We start from the raw sequence: 18,350 nt of genomic DNA, 5'->3' as shown, positions 1-18,350 counted from the left end.
ATACTTGATGCAGTGGCTGACTGGGACACATCAGTAGGTGTAGCGACTGTCTGAATCACATCAACAGAAAGTCCATAATAGGAAGAAGCAGGAAGCTCAACGGGCATGGGCTGGACTGGCATAAATGATGCAGTGGCTGACTGGGCCGCATTGCCAGGTGTAGTGACTGTCTGAATCGCATTGTAAGGTGCAGCGACTGTCTCAATTGCATCGCCAGGCATAGTAACTGTCTGAATCGCATCACCAGACATAGCGAATGTGGAACTTGCAGCCAAGTTAGTCTGGCTGTTCATCCAAGGGAGTTCAGTGACGGGCAGAGGAAAGGGGTAATTCAGGACGCATGACTTCTGGGAACTTAAAGGAAGTTTCCATATAGGGTGCAAGGCAACAGATACATTTAGCTTCTAGGATGAGAGGATTCAGGCTGTGGCAATGGGCTGGAGAGATGACCTGTAGAGAATTCAATAAACTTGTCAGCGTCTTTTGCTCTAAGAGAGTCATGTAAAGACACATGGTTATGCAAACTGTAGTCACATTTGGAAAGGTTGTCATCAACAGGATCTGAATAGGACTGGAAAAAAGGCATGTGACTAGTACTGGCCACACAAGAGTTATACATGGGCAACTGGTCAGCGGTTTTAATGCAATTCTGGATGCAGGTCTGGGACCAGGATCCAATCTCTTCTGCAGCCCAGTCTATGTGCGGGTTGTGCAGTTCAAGCCAGGGATACCCTAAGATAAGGGGATAAGCAGGAGATGAGATCGCGTAGAAGCTGATTGTCTCCTTATGCGATTCCCCAATGGTCAGAGTAATGGGTACCGTGCACAAGGTCACCAGGCCCATGGACAAGGGAGAATTATGAACGACTAAAACTGAGAAGGGTCTGTGCACCTTAGTCACCGAAATCTGTAGACGATGTGCTGGGTCCCTATCAATAAAATTGCTAGCAGTACCAGAATCAATGAAAGCAGAAAGGTGGTGAGAGAACTTGGCAGAACTAAGTTGTGCAGGAAAAAATAAGCCATCTCTGAGGGAAACAGACACAGTATGGTCTATAGAAGCAGACCCCAACTGCAATAGACTCTTGACGTTTCTCGACTTATTAGGACAGGTAGCGACAAAGTGGCTGAAAAAGTCTTGAAGTCACAGAATAAGCATGATAAACAGGAAATTTTCTGCAGGACATCTGAAGCTGAAAACTTCTGCATTTTTTCTTATGGCTAGGCTACTTTTTAAGATAGATCCATTACACATATACCATACTGTATAATTTATAAACATGTTATAGTTTCCCTTTAACAATGATACAGATAGATACTAGTGTAGCCACCTTGCCATAAACAGAAGTAAATCTTTAACCACTTGCCGACCGCCGCACGACGATGTACGTCCTATTTTTGAAGAGGGATATCTCGGTAACGGCAGCAGCTGCTGCCACAACCGAGATATCCATCTCTTCAGGTGGCGGTCGGCTGTACGATAACGGTGGTCTCCGCGGCGGATTCCCTGCAAGATAACCGCTATCGGCGGCGGGAGAGGTGCCACCCCCCCTCCCGCCGTCCTCCCGCACATTCCGCCGCTTACCGGAGCCGTCGGTAGCGGTGGAGGCGATCGGGTCCTTTCATCTGCTGGGCATAGAGACAAGTGAGGCTAAGACGGCCCCAACTCGTCTACCATAGGAGGGCGGAAGCGACGTCAAAACTTCACTTCCGCCCATACCTCTTAAAGGTATATTTTTTTTAAATGTCAGATTTTCTTTCTTTTTTTTTTTTTTTTTTTTTGCATTTTAGCCCAAATATGAGATCTGAGGACTTTTTGACCCCAGATCTCATATTTAAGAGGACCTGTCATGCTTTTTTTTATTACAAGGGATGTTTACATTCCTTGTAATAGGAATAAAAGTGATCCATTTTTTTTTAAAACAGTGTAAAAATAAATAAAATCAATTAAAATAAATAAGAAAAATTTTTTTTTTTTAAAAACACCCCGTGACGACGAGCTTGCGCACAGAAGCGAGCGCATACGTGAGTAGCGCCTGCATATGAAAACGGTGGTAAAACCACACATGTGAGGTATCGCCGCGATCGGTAGAGCGAGAGCAATAATTCTAGCCCTAGACCTCCTCTGTAACGCAAAAAATGCAACCTGTAGAATTTTTTAAATGTCGATTATGGAGATTTTTGAGGCTAAAAGTTTGACGCCATTCCACGAGCGGGCACAATTTTGAAGCATGACATGTTAGGTATCAATTTACTCGGCGTACCATTATCTTTCACAATATAAAAAAAATTGGGCTAATTTTACTGTTGTCTTATTTTTTTATTCAAAAAAGTGAATTTTTTCCAAAAAAAGTGCGCTTGTAAGACCGCTGCGCAAATACGGTGTGAAAAAAAGTATTTCAATGACCGCCATTTTATTCTCTAGGGTGTTAGAAAAAAAACAATATAAAATGTTTGGGGGTTCTAAGTAATTTTCTAACAAAAAAAACTGTTTTAAACATGTAAACACCAAGTCTGAAAAAGAGGCCTGGTCCTTAAGTGGTTAAATCTAGTGCTACTAGGCTGTAGTCAGCCTAAGGAAAAATTATTAGTTGAGGGAGTCTATTCCACATGTTCCCAGCTCTTACTGTGAAAAAACCTTTCCATAATTGAAGATGAAATCTCTTTTCTGTACACTACCATGCTGGAGGTGGTTTTCTCAGAAATAATGGAGTCATTCCTGGGAAGGACCACCAGGGGGGAACTTAGGCTGGAGATGCCCAAGAAGCTGGAATTTGCCTTGGACCTCATAGGGTGTCTGGTGTCTCACTAAGGGGGAGCAATTTATAGTTAAGTACTCAAAAATCATAGGCTGCCGGTCTGGCTTAAAGGTCCATTTACCTGTAAATTCTGTGAGTATTTCCTGGAGCCTGCTGTATTCTTTGGGTGTCCTGTGCCCTAACCTTTTCTCCCTGAGTTTATGGTGGCAAATAAACTCCAAATTTTGACTCTAAAATGGTTGGTGTGCATCTGTCCACAACCCCACTATAAGTCAAGAATGCAGTGAAACGGCAGCCCATCTGACCACTGGAGGGCTATCACTGCTCCTACACTAGATACATATCAGGTGAAACATAGAAGAGGAATGGTTAGAGCCTCTGTTCATTTTTGGTTTCTCCGGGTAGATTCACACTCACTTTCTGTCACATTAAAAATAAGGGCATTCCTTTGACCTGAACTCCCTGTTACTCCTCTCCGGAATGCATCCTACACGTGTTCCTTTGGAGAACTCATTGAGAGGTGGTGAAGGGGTCACCAGCTCCATAATGGATTCTCCATGGGAATACAGAAAGATTATACCTCATCAGGGTCACTGGAAGCAAGAAAAAACTAAATAGAAGCTACATTACCCCATGTATTTAAAAATAAAAAAAATATCTATAGTTGGAATTTAACAGCAAAGAATAAATAAGTTCTCCTGTCTACTTGAAAATTTATTCATTGTTATAGCAATACAAATTTGCTTACCCCTTATACGATGAGAGAATCACATGTTCCCCTTCCACAGTGAACTCAATTTCTGTTGGAGAGTGCTCTTCAGAAATAAACGTAGCAGATCCCACCACCTTCCATTTACCTGATAACTGGATGAAGACGATTAAGAGGATAAAGGGACCCGTGTTAGTAACACATTCAACAAATATCTCAAAGCCTATTTTCTGAAGATGTTGACCCAAGATTCACATAGCTTTTACCCAAGATTCTCCCGTTGTTCTAATTCAATTAAAAAAATTAAGACCTGGGTAAAGATTGTGCGAGTCTTCTAGGACCCTTAAGTTTGTTACTCTAACTTCAAATGGAATCATATGAGGAAATGGGTAACTCTTGGGTGAAAGTTGCATGAATCTTGGGTGACAACATTGATAAAAAGACCCTTTGTGTAACAATTGTAGTGTTTCCTCTCTATTATATGAAAATATTGGAAAACTATTATTATACACGATTTATATAGCGCCAACAGTTTACACAGTGCTTTACAATGTAGCGTGGGGGCAGCACAATTACAGTACAGTTCAATACAGAAGGGACAGGAGGGCCCTGCTCATAGAGCTTACATTCTAAATAATGTAATATTCATGATTTTTGGAGAGATTTTCCTGACTGCTGTGTTCCCAATAAACAAACTTACTAGTAGCATGAAGACATAACTGTAAATTATCCTATTGCATAAACGTTGCAGTAAATTTTCCCTTGCCATTTGATAGCTCAGATATGCAGTTCATCCACACTAAACTGGATTCTACTTTGACGTCCTCGCTTCTATCTAACTGTATTTGTGACATAAAAACTAGACATACATTTTAATACTATGCACTGAATGAAAGTTACGCCGTGATATACTGGAAGTTACCGTAACCGTAATCGCCCTATTCTATAGATATCTTTTCTAAAAGTATTCTTCTCACCTGCTTTTTTTTTTTTTTACCTACCCCCTTTTTTTTCTCTTCTCTTTCTCTACTCTTTCCCTTTCCTCTTTCTATATATATGGAGATACAATGTTTCACAAAAAAAAAAAAAAAGGAAAAAAGAAAAAACTGAACAAGCATTAGTTATGGAATGAAAGTTTAATTCAGGATATCTCACACTTATAGGACACTGTTACAGCCGGAAACCAGTGATATAATTATCATTAGAACATGTTGAATGCACTTTTATAGCATTTATGACTTGGTTTTCTTTTTTTATTCTCTAGATATGCAAATGATATAAACATTTTGCATGTTTTCTAATAAACTTTTTGATGTTTAAAAAAAAAAAAAAACTAGACATGTGTGCCATCAAACAAATTGTTTTGTTTTGTTCCGTTCCATTTCGTATTAAAATTAATTCATATTTCGTAATTCCTGTCTGAAATTTTATTCGGATTCGTATGAAATACAAATTTTCGTTAGATTCGTAAATTTTTTGTAACAATCACGAATGTTCGTTATGATGGGCTCCCAATATCCCTGTGCTGTGCTGACTTCCTGGGTTTTTAACTTGTAGGTTCGTTATCTTTTTGTAACAATTACAAATTTTCCTTATGATGAATTTATCATTATGAGGGGCTCCCACCATCCCTGTGCTGTGCTGTCTTCCTGGGGTTTTTAACTTCATCAAAACAAATAAGCGTAGTTAATGAACATTCTATCCGATTCTGTTGTAACGGAATTTGAATCCGAAGTTCGTATCTTTCGTTTCTTAGCCCTTGTACACACGGTCGCACATTCCGAGTTGTCAGATAATCCGACCATGTGTGGGCTCCATCGGACTGTTTCCGTCGGAATATCCTACCAACAAAGTTTTAGAGCTGGGCTATATAATTTTCCGACAACATCCGATGGGACAAAGTGGCACGCATGCTCAGATCAAATTACAAGACCAAAGCTATTGGCTACTAGCCTGAACGTAGGCAAGTCGTAACGAAATAACGTCATCACGTTACGAACGATCGGATTTTCCGACAACTTTGTCCGACCGTGTGTGTATGCAACACCAGTTTCGGACAAAATCCGTTGGACAAAATCCGACGGATTTTGTTGTCGGAATGTCCGACCGTGTGTACAAGGGCTTACAAAATTTGTATGCATAACAATTTGTATTTTGTATTCGTACGTGTCTAATAAACACGTGGGTGGCCCATAATTTCCTTTGATTAAACTGTGACAAGACTGAAGTCATGCTTATTGGCACTAATAGCGTATACATAGATGTCACTGTTCTTGAGCTTCAGTCTAAACTGAAAAACCTAGAACCTAAAACCTTTGATGCAAAATGAACCTTTGAATCACATGTACAAAATGTTTTCAGAACATCTTTTTTTTCCACTTGAGAAACATTGCTCGCTGCGTTCTATGCTATCATACACATAATAGTGGTTATGACTAAGGCCTTATAGGCTGAAACGCGTAAACTGACATAATCTGTGTTTGTTCACTGTGGCTTTTCAATAAAATGAAGACATTTTAAGAGCAACAAACGGAGTGCAGATCATTCTTTCCACATTACTCTACTCAGCCAGCGACTGTGGATCGAGCACCTGGGGGCTCTGCTATCTATGTGTTGTATGGGTAGTAGCACTGATTTTTCTATTTATGCTATCATACACTGTAGTTGAATAGCTGATCCATTCATTTGTGTTCTCTTGACTTAACTACTGCAATGCTCTACTCGCTGGTGTATTTAAATCCACTATTAATTGACTTCAATGTGTTCCAAATTTTGCAGCCAGAATCTTGACTAGGTCTTGTACAAGTGTTCATATTACCCTTATCCTGGAGTTCTTGCACTGGCTACCTGTCAGGCTTCACATAGACTTTAAGATCCTCTTGCTCACCTATAAGGCTCTGCATGGCTTGGCAACCACTATCGACTCACCCCCCCCCCCCCTCCTCATAATAACCTGTCCTCAAATTCTGGTTTGCTGTGTATCCCCCCCTACTCACCGACACTCGATGGGAGACAGAGCCTCCTCCTGCTATGTTGAAAAACTCTGAAATTCACTTTCAAAGAACATCAGAGAGTCATCTTCTCTAAACTCATTCAAATCAAATCTAAAAACGCTTTTCTTTAGACAACATTTAATTTAATTGTCCCTTTTCTTTTATGCTATCATGTAACCTGTGTAATCCTTGTGATTCCTTGTAAAGAGCTTTGAGAAGCCACCTTTAAAGGCGTTATATAAAATAACGTTTATTATTATATTATTATATCTGCTTTCAGAAGAGCTAACTAATAGGAATTCCCTGTATTAATAAGTCATAGCTATACGGTGAGATTGTTGTTACTTTTAAAGAAGAAAACCCATGAGCATTGAAAATTGAAGTTCTGATTTACACATATGTGTTTAAATACCATAATTTTTATCCCCAAAGAAATGTAATGCATTGTTATAAAATCTGAAGGTCAACATTTAACCACTTCCCGACCAGCCACCGCAGTTTTACTGCGGTAGAATGGCACGGGTGGGCGAAACGACATAGCTGTATGGCGGCCGGGACGATCAGATTAGTTTCAGAACCGATCAGTCTCCAGGCCCAGACAAATGATTTCTGGCCTGGACCTGCTGATCGGTCCTGACAAATTAAATGCTTCCCCTGTCTGTAAGTGTAAACACAGACAGGGGAAGTGATGTCATCTCCCTCTCTGGAATTCTTTTCCATTCCAGAGAGAGGAGAGAGGACATCCTCAGGTGAGTTGCACCAACACTACACTGGCACAGTACACATAGGCACACATTTCACCCCCTGATCACCCCCCGTTCCCCCCCCCCCCCCAGTTAACCCATTTACTCCCTGTCAGTGTGTCACCCAGTGCAGTGTTCATATTTTTCTTTGATCACTGTACTGGTGTCATTTGTGACACTAATCAGCATTAGAGCAGTTAGTGGTAGGCCCAGGTAGCTTTAGGGTACCCCACTAAACCCTAATAAAGGATTAACCCATTGATCACCCCCTGTCACCAGTGATCACCGTATTAGTGTCACGGGTGACGTTGGTTAGTTAGTTATTTTTTGATAGTGTCAGGGCATCCGCCGTACATGACCTAATAAAAGGTTTAACCCCCCGATCACTCGGTGGGTGATATCAGTAAGGTTTTAGCGTCAGTTAGGGTCTGCGTCACCCCAGACAGCATCAGATTAGGGCCAGTATCGCTAACACCCATGCACGAACCATACACCGCCCTTAGTAGTATAGTGTCTATACGGATTGATGTCTTTGATCTGATCAGAACTATATTAGCGTCCCCAATAGTTTAAGGTTCCCAAAAATGCAGCGTTAGCGGGATCAGCCCAGATACCATATAGCACCTGTGTTTAGCCCCTCCGCCCAGCCCACCCAAGTGCAGTATTAATCGATCACTGTCAGTTACAACACACTAAACACATAGCTGTAGCATTTGCAGAGTCAGGCCTGATCCCTGCGAATGCTAACAGTTTTTTTGGTAGCGTTTGAAGCAGTCAGGTGCTCTTTGTTCTTGTGAGTCTCACTAGTTGTACCAGTAAATGTAGAGGCCCAAATGTCCAAATGAAGGTACAGTAATGAGGAGACCTACACGTTTCAGAGCATGACAGATAGTGAGGAGGAAGTCACTCATCTGTCAGATTCAGGCTCAGAATACGAACCTGTAGACAGCAGCGGCACCCTCACAGATAGCTCTGATGACGGAGTACAACATGTGGCCCCTCGAAAACTACTTCAAAATATCCTTTTTTTTTTAAATTCGGTCTTTTACCGTTTAGATCACAAAAAATAAAAACCGTAGAGGTGATCAAATACCACCAAAAGAAAGCTCTATTTGTGGGAAAAAAGGACACAAATTTTGTTTGTTTACAGCATTGCATGACTGCGCAATTACCAGTTAAAACAGCAAAGTGCCAAATTGTAAAAGTGCTCTGGTCAGGAAGGGGGTAAAACCTTCCAGGGCTAAAGTAGTTAAATTTATTGTAAAGTCTAGTCTTTTAAAAAAACAAGTTATACTTGCCTGTTCTTTGTAGTGGATTTGCACAGAGCAGCCCAGATCCTTCTTCTTTCAGGTCCCTCTTCTGTGCTCCTGGCCCCTCCCTCCTGTTGAGTGCTTGCTGGGGGGCACCTGAGCTGAGTCGCAGCTCCGTGTATGCATTCAGACACAGATCCGCGGGCTGGCCCTGTCCCCATCTCTCTCCTGATTGGCGGACCGAGTTTAATTGACAGCAGTGGGAGCCAATGGCGCCACTGCTGTGTCTCAGCCAATCAGGAGGGTGAGTCTCTGATGGCCGAGACACTTATGGACATCGCTGGACAGAGGTGGGGTTCAGGTAAGTATTAGGGGGGCTGAGGGGGGCTGTTGCACACATAAGGCTTTTTATCTTAATGCATAGAATGCATTAAGATAAAAAAAAAACTTGTGAATTTACAATACCTTTAATCATTTTTGATTTCTCTGTCTCTGACAAGGCATGCCGTAGATTTTAACAGCAATCAAAATGAAGTTTCATACATTATTAATTATGATGAAGTCTTACCTTCTGCAGATTTGGAGATGTCACTATTGGTGGGATGTCTAAGCAGGAAGAGGCTGGAGAAAAATAATTGTATTATTTAATAGAAGTTTCTCAAATATTTTTACATTAAATGCATTGATTGGGGGCAGTGATGAATTGCTCATTGGGTACAGTCAGTGTAAGTTATGTTTATTTAGTTATCAGAACATAAAATAACAAATTAAGACATTAAGAAAAGTATAACAGGATTCACACCATTACAGGTACATAGTATAGCGAATGCATGTTTGATAAATACATTAAGTCAGTATAATAATCGTGAATAATCCTTCAATTTCATATCTTTACATTGAGTTTCTAGCTAGTAAACCTCCAAGAATAAACCAATTCACCCCTAGGGGAGCAAACTGTGAACAGGTCTATTCTATGTTTAAAAAAGAGAGAACAGGATGTTGTCTAGTATATCAATGTATTCTAGTGAATCAAACCAATCAGGAATTGAAAGCAGCATAAGTCTCTACAAGGAATAAGCGATACCAACAGGCTACCTAGTGGTAGTTAAGACTAAGCGTACAAGTCTTTCAGTACTGTAGATGCTTTAGGATGTATGATCCATACATGCCAGTGCTTCTTAAAGTGAATCAAGTTATAATTTTTAAGTGCTAACAGTAATTCATAGTACGTCTGGGTGTTGACTCTAAGAATGACATCACACAGGTTAGGGGTCTCAATTGATTTACACATGTTCGTTATGGTAAGTCTAGCTGCTATAAAAATATTCACCACTAATATTCTGTATTGAAATGGGAACGTGTCAAGGTTGATTCCTAAAAGGGCCATAGCAGGTGATAGTTTTAAAAAGTTGCCAGTGAGAGAGGCAATAAAGGTGGATATCGAGTTCCAGAAAATGGTCAGATTTTTACAACTCCATAAAATGTGAAATAAGGAACCAACTTGATCCGTACAACGCCGGCATAGTGGTGATGTAGATGGATATATTTTAGCTAATTTGTAAGTAGTTAGGTACCATCTATTCAATATTTTCTGGGAGTTGTCCCAATGCTCTAAGCAAGATGTTGCAGTTTGGTTTATTCTCATAGCATTGTACCAACATTCGTCCGAAAAGGATTCTCCTAAATCTTTTTCTCATTTATACATATTAGGGTTTTTCTCATATTTAGGATACTGAGAAAAAGCTTTATAGAAGAAAGCTATACTTTTATGGTTTACAGGTTTGTTAATGGTGAGGTGTGACCAAATTAAAGATGGAATTTCAAAATCTTGATGTGGATTAAAGCTTTGCAGATGGTTAAGCTTATTTAACTTATCATCAATCGTGGCTTTGTATCCCGAGGGAAGGTGTATGTAAAAGTTAAAGCCCTCAGCAATCCATTTGTTCATCAAGAGTCGGCCTCTACAGTAGTCAAGGGCTCTGAGTGGTATAGGGATCTTTTGTAAATGCCCTAGAGCATGGAAGTTGGAGACAAGAAACTTCCATGCTAACAGGGTAACTTTAATAGAAAGCAATTTAGGAACTTTGACCTTAGGGAATATCCATGTGAGCCACCGACAGGGCAAATAAATCATTTCTCTTGGTTATTTCTCTTTCAATGGATAACCACAGCTTATCGTCATTTGGGAAGAACCAGTATTTCATTTGATCCAAAAGTGTTGCGTAGTAGTATTTATGCATATCAGGTAAGTTAATACCCCCTTTGTTTTTAGAAGATGTTAAAATAGAGAACGCTACCCTTGGTTTTTGTTATTCTAGACCAGGTTTCTCAATTTAGTATTTAGAATCTTGATTAAGTTTGAAGGTATTGGAATAGGTATGGCTCTAAAAAGGTAGAGTATTTTGGGTAGGGTTTGCATTTTAAATGCTGCAACTTTGCCTATCCAGGATAGGTGTGTTTGTTTTATATTTTGAAAATATTTAGAAATCAAGTCTAATAACTTAGGAAAATTTGCTGCATATAGTTTTTTTTTTAGGGAAATGTAAAGTTGATGCCTAGATAGGTAAACAAAGATGCATCCTAATTATAATTATATAATTTTTTAGGATGGTCGAGGTATCATTATATATATTCATAGGTAGGGCAAAGCTTTTCCTATTGTTAATTTTGTAATAAGATACTTTTCTAAAGGAGTTAAGTATTGATTGTAGCACGTGCAGGGACGTGTTGGGATTAGTTAAAGATAGAATGATGTCATCGGCAAATAGCCCAATTTTATGTATTCTATCACCTATCTTTATTCCTGAAATATTTTCATTGGACCTAATGGTTTCTGCTAAGGGTTCAATTACCAAAGGAAATATAATGGGTGAGAGTGGGCAACCCTGTCTGGTGCCGTTTGTGAGGTTAAAAGTGTTAGACAACATTCCTGAGGAGGAAACTTTTGCTGATGGTTGTGTATATAGTAGCATAATTGCTTCATGGATAAATCCTGAAAATCCAAACTTCTTAAGAGTCCTGGAGATATAGTTCCAGTGCACTCTATTGAATGCCTTCTCTGTATCCAGACCTAGGAGCAGAGCAGGCGTTTGTGTGTTCTCAACGTAGTTAATCAAATTGATCATCCTTCTGCTGTCCGGGGCTTGACGACCCTTAACAAAGCCTACTTGATCAGAGTCGACCAGGTAAGGAGTTATTTCTAACAAATGATTGGCCAATATTTTAGCATAAATTTTATTGTCCGAATTGAGCAACAAGATTGGTCGATAGTTTAAAGGTGAAGTAAAGTCTTTGTCAGATTTCGGGAGAGTAATTATTACCGCTTCTAATAGTTCTTTCGGGCAACATTTTGCTGTAGCTATGCATTTGAACAGGTTTGTTAAGTGCGGAGCTAAAATATTAATGAATATTTTGTAATATTCGCTGGATAGACCGTCATTACCTGGTGATTTATGCAGCGGAAGGTCTTTTATAACTTTCTGGGTTTCCATTAACGATATGGGTTGATTTAGTGCGTCAAGTGTATTAGAGATGATTTTGGGTATGTTCACTTTGTCTAAGAATACTGTAATGTCTTTTAATGTTGGTTGGATAGTATCCTTGTCATTTTTTAAATTTTTTAAATTGTATAAATCTCCATAATAATCTGAGAAAGCATCTGCTATTTCTTGTGGGTTTATTAATGCTTTCCCAGATTTATGATGAATTAGTCTATCAATTTTTTGTGTTCTTTGGCGGTGACTTAGTACAGAGGCCATCAATTTGCCTGTCCTGTAATTTTGGGAGTAATAATTGCATTTCAGTCATTTGAGGTATTTGTCATGGTTCGTTAATAAAATTGTCCTAAGCTTATTCCTTTTGTTGTTGAGTTTTTGTAATAAGTTAGAATTATCTGGACATTGTTTATGTTCTTTTTCAAGACTAGATATAGTGTAAACTATGTTTAAAGGTGAGTTCTAGTGAAAATTTAAAGCTAGTCTTGCAGTGGGGCTCCCTCCACACTACAAGGGTTAAATGTTCCTTTTCGTCTGGGGGACCATTTATCCTTTGCACTCCTGACAGCCTGAATTCTACTCTGCAGGACTACTGGTCCTGCATTGTATGTAAAGATGTCAGATTGTGACCAATAGATGGAGTGCTGAAGAGGAGAGGTGGGACAGGCTGCGTAGGAGTAAAACAATGTGCAGCAGATATTTTTTTTCTTTATTATTGCAAGTAGGAGCCAATCAGTCATGTTGCAGTAGGGCTGGTAGGTGGAAAGCAGAGTGTCATAGGGATGAGCTCATCAGTCTACTGCTTCTCCTTTCACTATCCAGTGAGAGATTTGGGGTGAGAAGGTAGTCTATAAGTAGTAACTGAAGCAGAGAAAAATCAGGCCTCCTGCCAGGGTAGACAGGGTTTTGCTGTGTGGAAGAGCTGTGAAAATGTCAAAACTGGATGGTCAGAAATGCAAATCCTTTGACAGGAAAACAGTTCCCATTTTTTTTTTCATGTTTAATGTTTAACATTAATTATGGATTGAGAATATATAATGGCAGTTACCGGGTTCTCTTCTAAAAAAGATGAAGGTGTGATTGAGATGGAGAGCACACTGTGCAAACATGCTCATAGCTTCAGAGGAATGGATAGCTGTGCGACCTGTGATAAGATAAAAAGTAGAGAACAAAATATCGATACTGGCAGCAGACAGCATATATGGTATGCTTAATATACTGTTGTAGGAGATGGAAAAAAAAGAGACTTGTCCTTAAGGTCGGATTCACACTTATTGCAATGCCTAGTAATACATGCACCACCATGCAGGAAGTTGCAGTGCGATTCATGTTGAATGGCACCCCAATGTACTATTACAAACCTACACTGCTACGCACCAAATCACATATGAAATGGTAGGTAATGTTCGCAGCTGCTCTGGGATTGAAGGTCCCATACTATACTTTTATTTGGTCATAAAAACTAAGGCTCCATGCACACTGAAGCTCATAAATGTCCGTTTTTTGGAGTTTGGGCAATTTTTTTAACAGCCCATAAACTCCTCTCTATGTTATCCTATGTGTCCCTGCACACATGGACTTTTTTTTAGCTTTTATCAGCAGTGGAGTTTATGGGGTGTTCTCTAAATGCCATAAAATCGCATTCAAAGTGCCATTTTTTTTTTACCACAAAAAACGCAAGAAAAGCTAAACGCGCATAAACGCACGTTAATTAATGTTCGGCGTTCTATTTTTTCAATGCATTGTGGGAATTTGGGAATGCATTTCGGGATTTTTGGAGAGTCCTCTGTGTATTTTTATTAAAAACGCCCATAAACGCTAAAAACTGCATAAACGCACATAAAAGCTAGTACAAAACTCTGTTAAAAGCACATTTTTCAACCAGTGTTTTCTGCCAGCAATCTGGCATCCAGAAAAAGCTTTTTTGAGCTCCAGCGTGCATGGAGCTCAAAAAAGAGCTTGGCAGTTGATTGCAGGGATCACAAGAGAGCAAAGTATTGCAGTGTGAAAGCAGTAGAAGGACTTTCTTCCATTCTGTGGGCACAACTAAAGAGGTAGCTTTACAATATATCATATACAGTATATATATATATATATATATATATATATATATATATATATAGCTATATATATAGATCTATAAATATATATATACCGTATATTCATTAAGTTCTCTTAAGGTGTATGTAAATGCTAAATATATAAATATACTTTTTTTATTAGCCCCCAATTCATCTGCTAAATACAACATTGGAAAAGTTTTGTTGTATCTGTTCAATAAATAGTAAATGCAAAGAGAATACCCTTGAAAAAAATTTGGAAATTCGGAATTCTGAAAATCCGAACTTCGGAAATCCAAAAATGCGAAATTTGGAAAGCAGAAAGCAGAAATTCGGAAATCCGAAATTCGAAATTCGGAGATCCGAAAATTCGAAATTCGGAAATTCGAAAATTCTGTGTGACAACTACAATGTCAGGAGGAAGCTCAACTGCACTGAGGATGGAGTGTCCATATGTACATGGTACATGAGTCTGTTACCTGCACTGACATTTGGGGGACACAATGAACACTCTTTCTGTGCTGTCATGTCAAAGAGAAAGGTAGGAGCACACTACATTTCAGGAGCATCAAAAGTTATTTTTCTGTAACTGCATCATGTTCAAAGGGATAAAACAAGGGGAAATGTGCATGCATTTCAGAAATGTGCATGCATTTCAGAAATGTGCATGCATTTCAGAAATGTACTAAAAAAAATTTTTTTTTTTAATTTTGCTTTGATATATGATTTAAGTAATAGAACTTACAACAAAGAAAGAGGGAATCTCCAAGGGATTCTGATGCAAACACAGCACAGTCTTTGCTAAAATGGCGAAAAATTGCCTTATCACTTCCTAAATCAAGAGATAAAAGGAGGATGAAAGATTTTGTTAGACAAAGAAATGCAGAGACTTTTATATAGGACAGTATTGGCGATGTCCAAAAAGTTACATACAGTTTGTGGGTGGCTAGCCCATTGTCTAGTAGTTATTCATCTTGTACCATAACTTTAGCAGATGGATTCACTGTTTACTATTTCATGTTGTTTAATGTTAATGTGGGATCAGTTGAATAATAAAAATGCATTATAGTTTGTTGAAAGTGATAATCAGTGATTTTTTTTTCTTTAACCCCTTGCCGCCGAGCGTACGCAGATGTGCCTACTCGGCTTTCGGGGGTTATACCGGGATGATGCCCGCAGCTGCAGGCATCATCCCAGTACTGTTTTTTAGAGCCGGCGTTCGGCTTTCCAGCAATAACAACCGATGCGGCTAAAAGTTGCTCGGCTGTTATACCAGAGGAGCGAGAGGGGGGCCAACCATCCACCGCTTCTGGCAGCTAGGGGCAGACTGGAATGAAGCCGTAAGTGGCTTCATTCCAGTCTCCTAATTGTAAACACGGAAGCAACGTCATGACGTCACTTCCCGTTTACTCGGTTGCCAATTTAGTATTCAGAATCGCCAAAAACGGCGATCTGAATACTTTGAAGTGCAAAGGAAGTGCAAAGGAAGGACTGGAGGTCTTTTAGACACCCGATCCCTCCATAAAGAGTACCTGTCACCACCTATTACTGTCACAAGGGATGTTTACATTCCTTGTGACAGCAATAAAAAGCAATAAAATGTATTCATTTTAAAATAAATAATATAATATAAATAAGATTTTTTTTAAAGCGCCCCGTTGCCGCAAGCTCGCGCAGCAAAGAAAACGCATACAGAAGTCGCGCCCGCATATGTAAACGGTGTTCAAATCACACATGTGACAATTTTTTAAAGCATCGCATATGGAGATTTTTAGGTACTGCAATTTGTCGTCATTCCACGAGTACATACAATTATAAAGCGTGACATATTTGGTATCTATTTACTCAACGTAACATCAGCTTTCACATTATACAAAAAAACTGGGCTCATTTTACTGTTTCATTTTTTAAAATTCATGAAAGTGTCCCTTTTCCCAAAAAGTTGCGTTTAAAACACCACTGCACAAATACCGTATGACATAAAATATTGAAACAATTACCATTTTATTCTCTATATTCTCTGCTAAAAAAAAATATATATATATATATATATATATATATATATATAAAATGATTGGGGGTTCTAAGTCATTTTCTAGCAAAAAATACGGATTTTAACTTGTAAACACCAAATGTCAAAAATAGGCTTAGTCAAGATAGGGTTAAGAACCTGAAACATTAAATGCATTGGGGTTAATTTATTAAAAGAACATAGGCTTAGCTTAGTGAATGAGTTTATTGCATGTGATTAGGTGTTCTTTGCAAAATGAATTGACTAAATTCCCTATGCTAAGGGAAAATTCCCTTGTTATGTGAAAATTCCCTTGGAAAGTGAACAATCTGTTTACCTTTAATACATCAACCCCATTATGTTTTAAAGTTCTTTTGGTGAACTTGTCCTTGTCTCGATTCCACAACTACTTTGGTTGCTACCTGCCATGTTAAATATTTACTTTGCTCCCCCTTCCAGCGATCATCACTGCGCAGCACTGTCTGACACCACACAGTGTGCCCATGTGCCACAGCCCCCTTCATTCATATGAGCGAGCCATGCTCCACTGGACAGCTGGAATACAGAGCACACATAGGAATGAACAGAGCTGCAGTATGCATGCACACACATTCAGCAAGGATATGTTTGCCGGAATGGTTGTGGGACATCAGGGTTTGGGGAAAAATGTAAGTGAGTAAAGCCCTCACTAAAAGAGAACATTTTTCTTCTTACTACATGCTTTTTTGTTGTGACTAAACATGCCACTGTGCTGTTTATATTCGGAGCAGACTTCATTCATTAAAAAATGTTTCCCAGACCACTTCCAACCCAAAGACGTCATATGAGGTCTAGACTCTGAGTGGGGATATCTGAATGATGCCCATTCAGATATCATCTTTTACAGCCGGTGATTCTGTGCATCGTAAGAACAATCATAGTTCAGCAGCTTGATCGTTGTTACAGGCGGCGGGAGGGGACAAACCTCCCGCCTCCATCCAGTGCTTTTACCAGCTCGCCTGTGCAATTGGCGAGCCGGAGAAGGAACCCACCGCAGCCAGATGGAGATCTCTCCATAAAGAGAACCTGTCACGCACTACTCCTATTGCAAGGGACGTTTACATTCCTTGTAATAGCAATAAAAGGGATTAAAAATAATTGTAAAAAGAAAGGTAAAATAAACAATAAAATAAAAATAATAATAATTTAAAGCGCCCCTGTCCCTACGTGCTCGCACACAGAAGCAAACGCATATGTAACTCTCAACTGGTAACCTGTAAAAAATTGAAAGCGTCGCCTATGAAGATTTTTAAGTACCAACGTTTGACGCCATTCCACAAGTGTGCGCAATTTTAAAATGTGACATGTTAGATATCTATTTACTTTCACATTATACAAAAACAATTGGGCTAACTTTACTGTTTTGTTATATTTTAATACATTTTCCCCCCCAAAAAAAAACGCTTTGAAAAATTGTTGCGCAAATACCGTGTGACATAAAAAGTTGCAATGACCACCATTTTATGTTTGGGGGTTCTAAATAATTTTCTAACAAAAAAAATTATGATTTTTAAAAGTAGGAGAGGAGTTTCAGAATAGGGTGGGTATGCAAGCGGTTAAATGTTTGGATCTTGATCATCTATGTATCCTGTATTTCTTTGGAACTGAAACTTTATTTTTTGTAGATATATTGGAACAGAAAATAAAGACAGAAGACAGCTTTATAGCACTTGTTCTACAATTAACTTCCAAACTAAAGAAAGCCACTCCAAAACTAGCATAACATCACTATTAGAACCCATTAAAACAGTGAAAGTAGCCGTAGCAGATGGAATTCAGGGAACATTTTGACTGAAGTCTTCAGTTGTGGATTTTCAGTTTGGTACTTTGTTCGCATTGTGGGAAACCTTAATAGAAGACTTTATTAAAGTTTTGTTAAAAGCTGTTCATGCAACAGGATAACTAAAACTAGACTCCTACGGAGTCCCTAACCCAACTCCTATAGATGCCTGCTCATACAATAAGGGGTTTATTTACTAAAACTTCCATTTGTATAAGGGTTTGATTAATAATTCAGTTAGAAAGCTACCTGAGTTTTGTTCACATGCAGGCTTAAAGCTATTGCCTTTCAGGCTGCATTACCTTTATAACTTAAATACCCGTCTTGTTCTTCCAGAGGCATTTTCACCAAAACGGGATAATTGGCTCTTAAAGAGAATAAATGACATGCTTAAAATCTGATTGCATCGACACAAACTTCATGGTCATTATATTAGAGCCACTGGCACACATTATTTTTCAGAGGCAAACACTGAATAGAGAAATCACACCTCTGATTTGCTCAAACCCTTC

General features: G+C 39.0%; 1 protein-coding gene across 4 annotated transcripts in view; it reads right to left on the bottom strand.

Moving 5' to 3' along the window:
• Positions 1-18,350, bottom strand: part of LOC143983320 (uncharacterized) — a 78,171-nt gene that overhangs the window by 34,009 nt on the left and 25,812 nt on the right. For all 4 annotated transcript variants that reach the window (XM_077482880.1, XM_077482870.1, XM_077482887.1 and 1 more), the window contains 5 exons: positions 18,141-18,205; positions 14,754-14,840; positions 12,997-13,092; positions 9,023-9,075; positions 3,508-3,623 (listed from right to left, as the gene is read on the bottom strand). In XM_077482880.1, coding sequence (XP_077339006.1) covers positions 3,508-3,623; positions 9,023-9,075; positions 12,997-13,092; positions 14,754-14,840; positions 18,141-18,205 — 417 coding nt within the window. The remainder of the gene's footprint in view (positions 1-3,507; positions 3,624-9,022; positions 9,076-12,996; positions 13,093-14,753; positions 14,841-18,140; positions 18,206-18,350) is intronic.

The sequence above is a fragment of the Lithobates pipiens genome, unplaced genomic scaffold (genome assembly GCF_037356315.1).
Source record: "Lithobates pipiens isolate NorthernLeopardFrog02 unplaced genomic scaffold, aLitPip1_a1.2 Scaffold_1, whole genome shotgun sequence".
Lineage (NCBI taxonomy): Eukaryota > Metazoa > Chordata > Amphibia > Anura > Ranidae > Lithobates > Lithobates pipiens.
The sequence above is the reverse complement of the archived record's forward strand: the minus strand, read 5'-3'. Positions and strand labels throughout refer to the sequence as shown.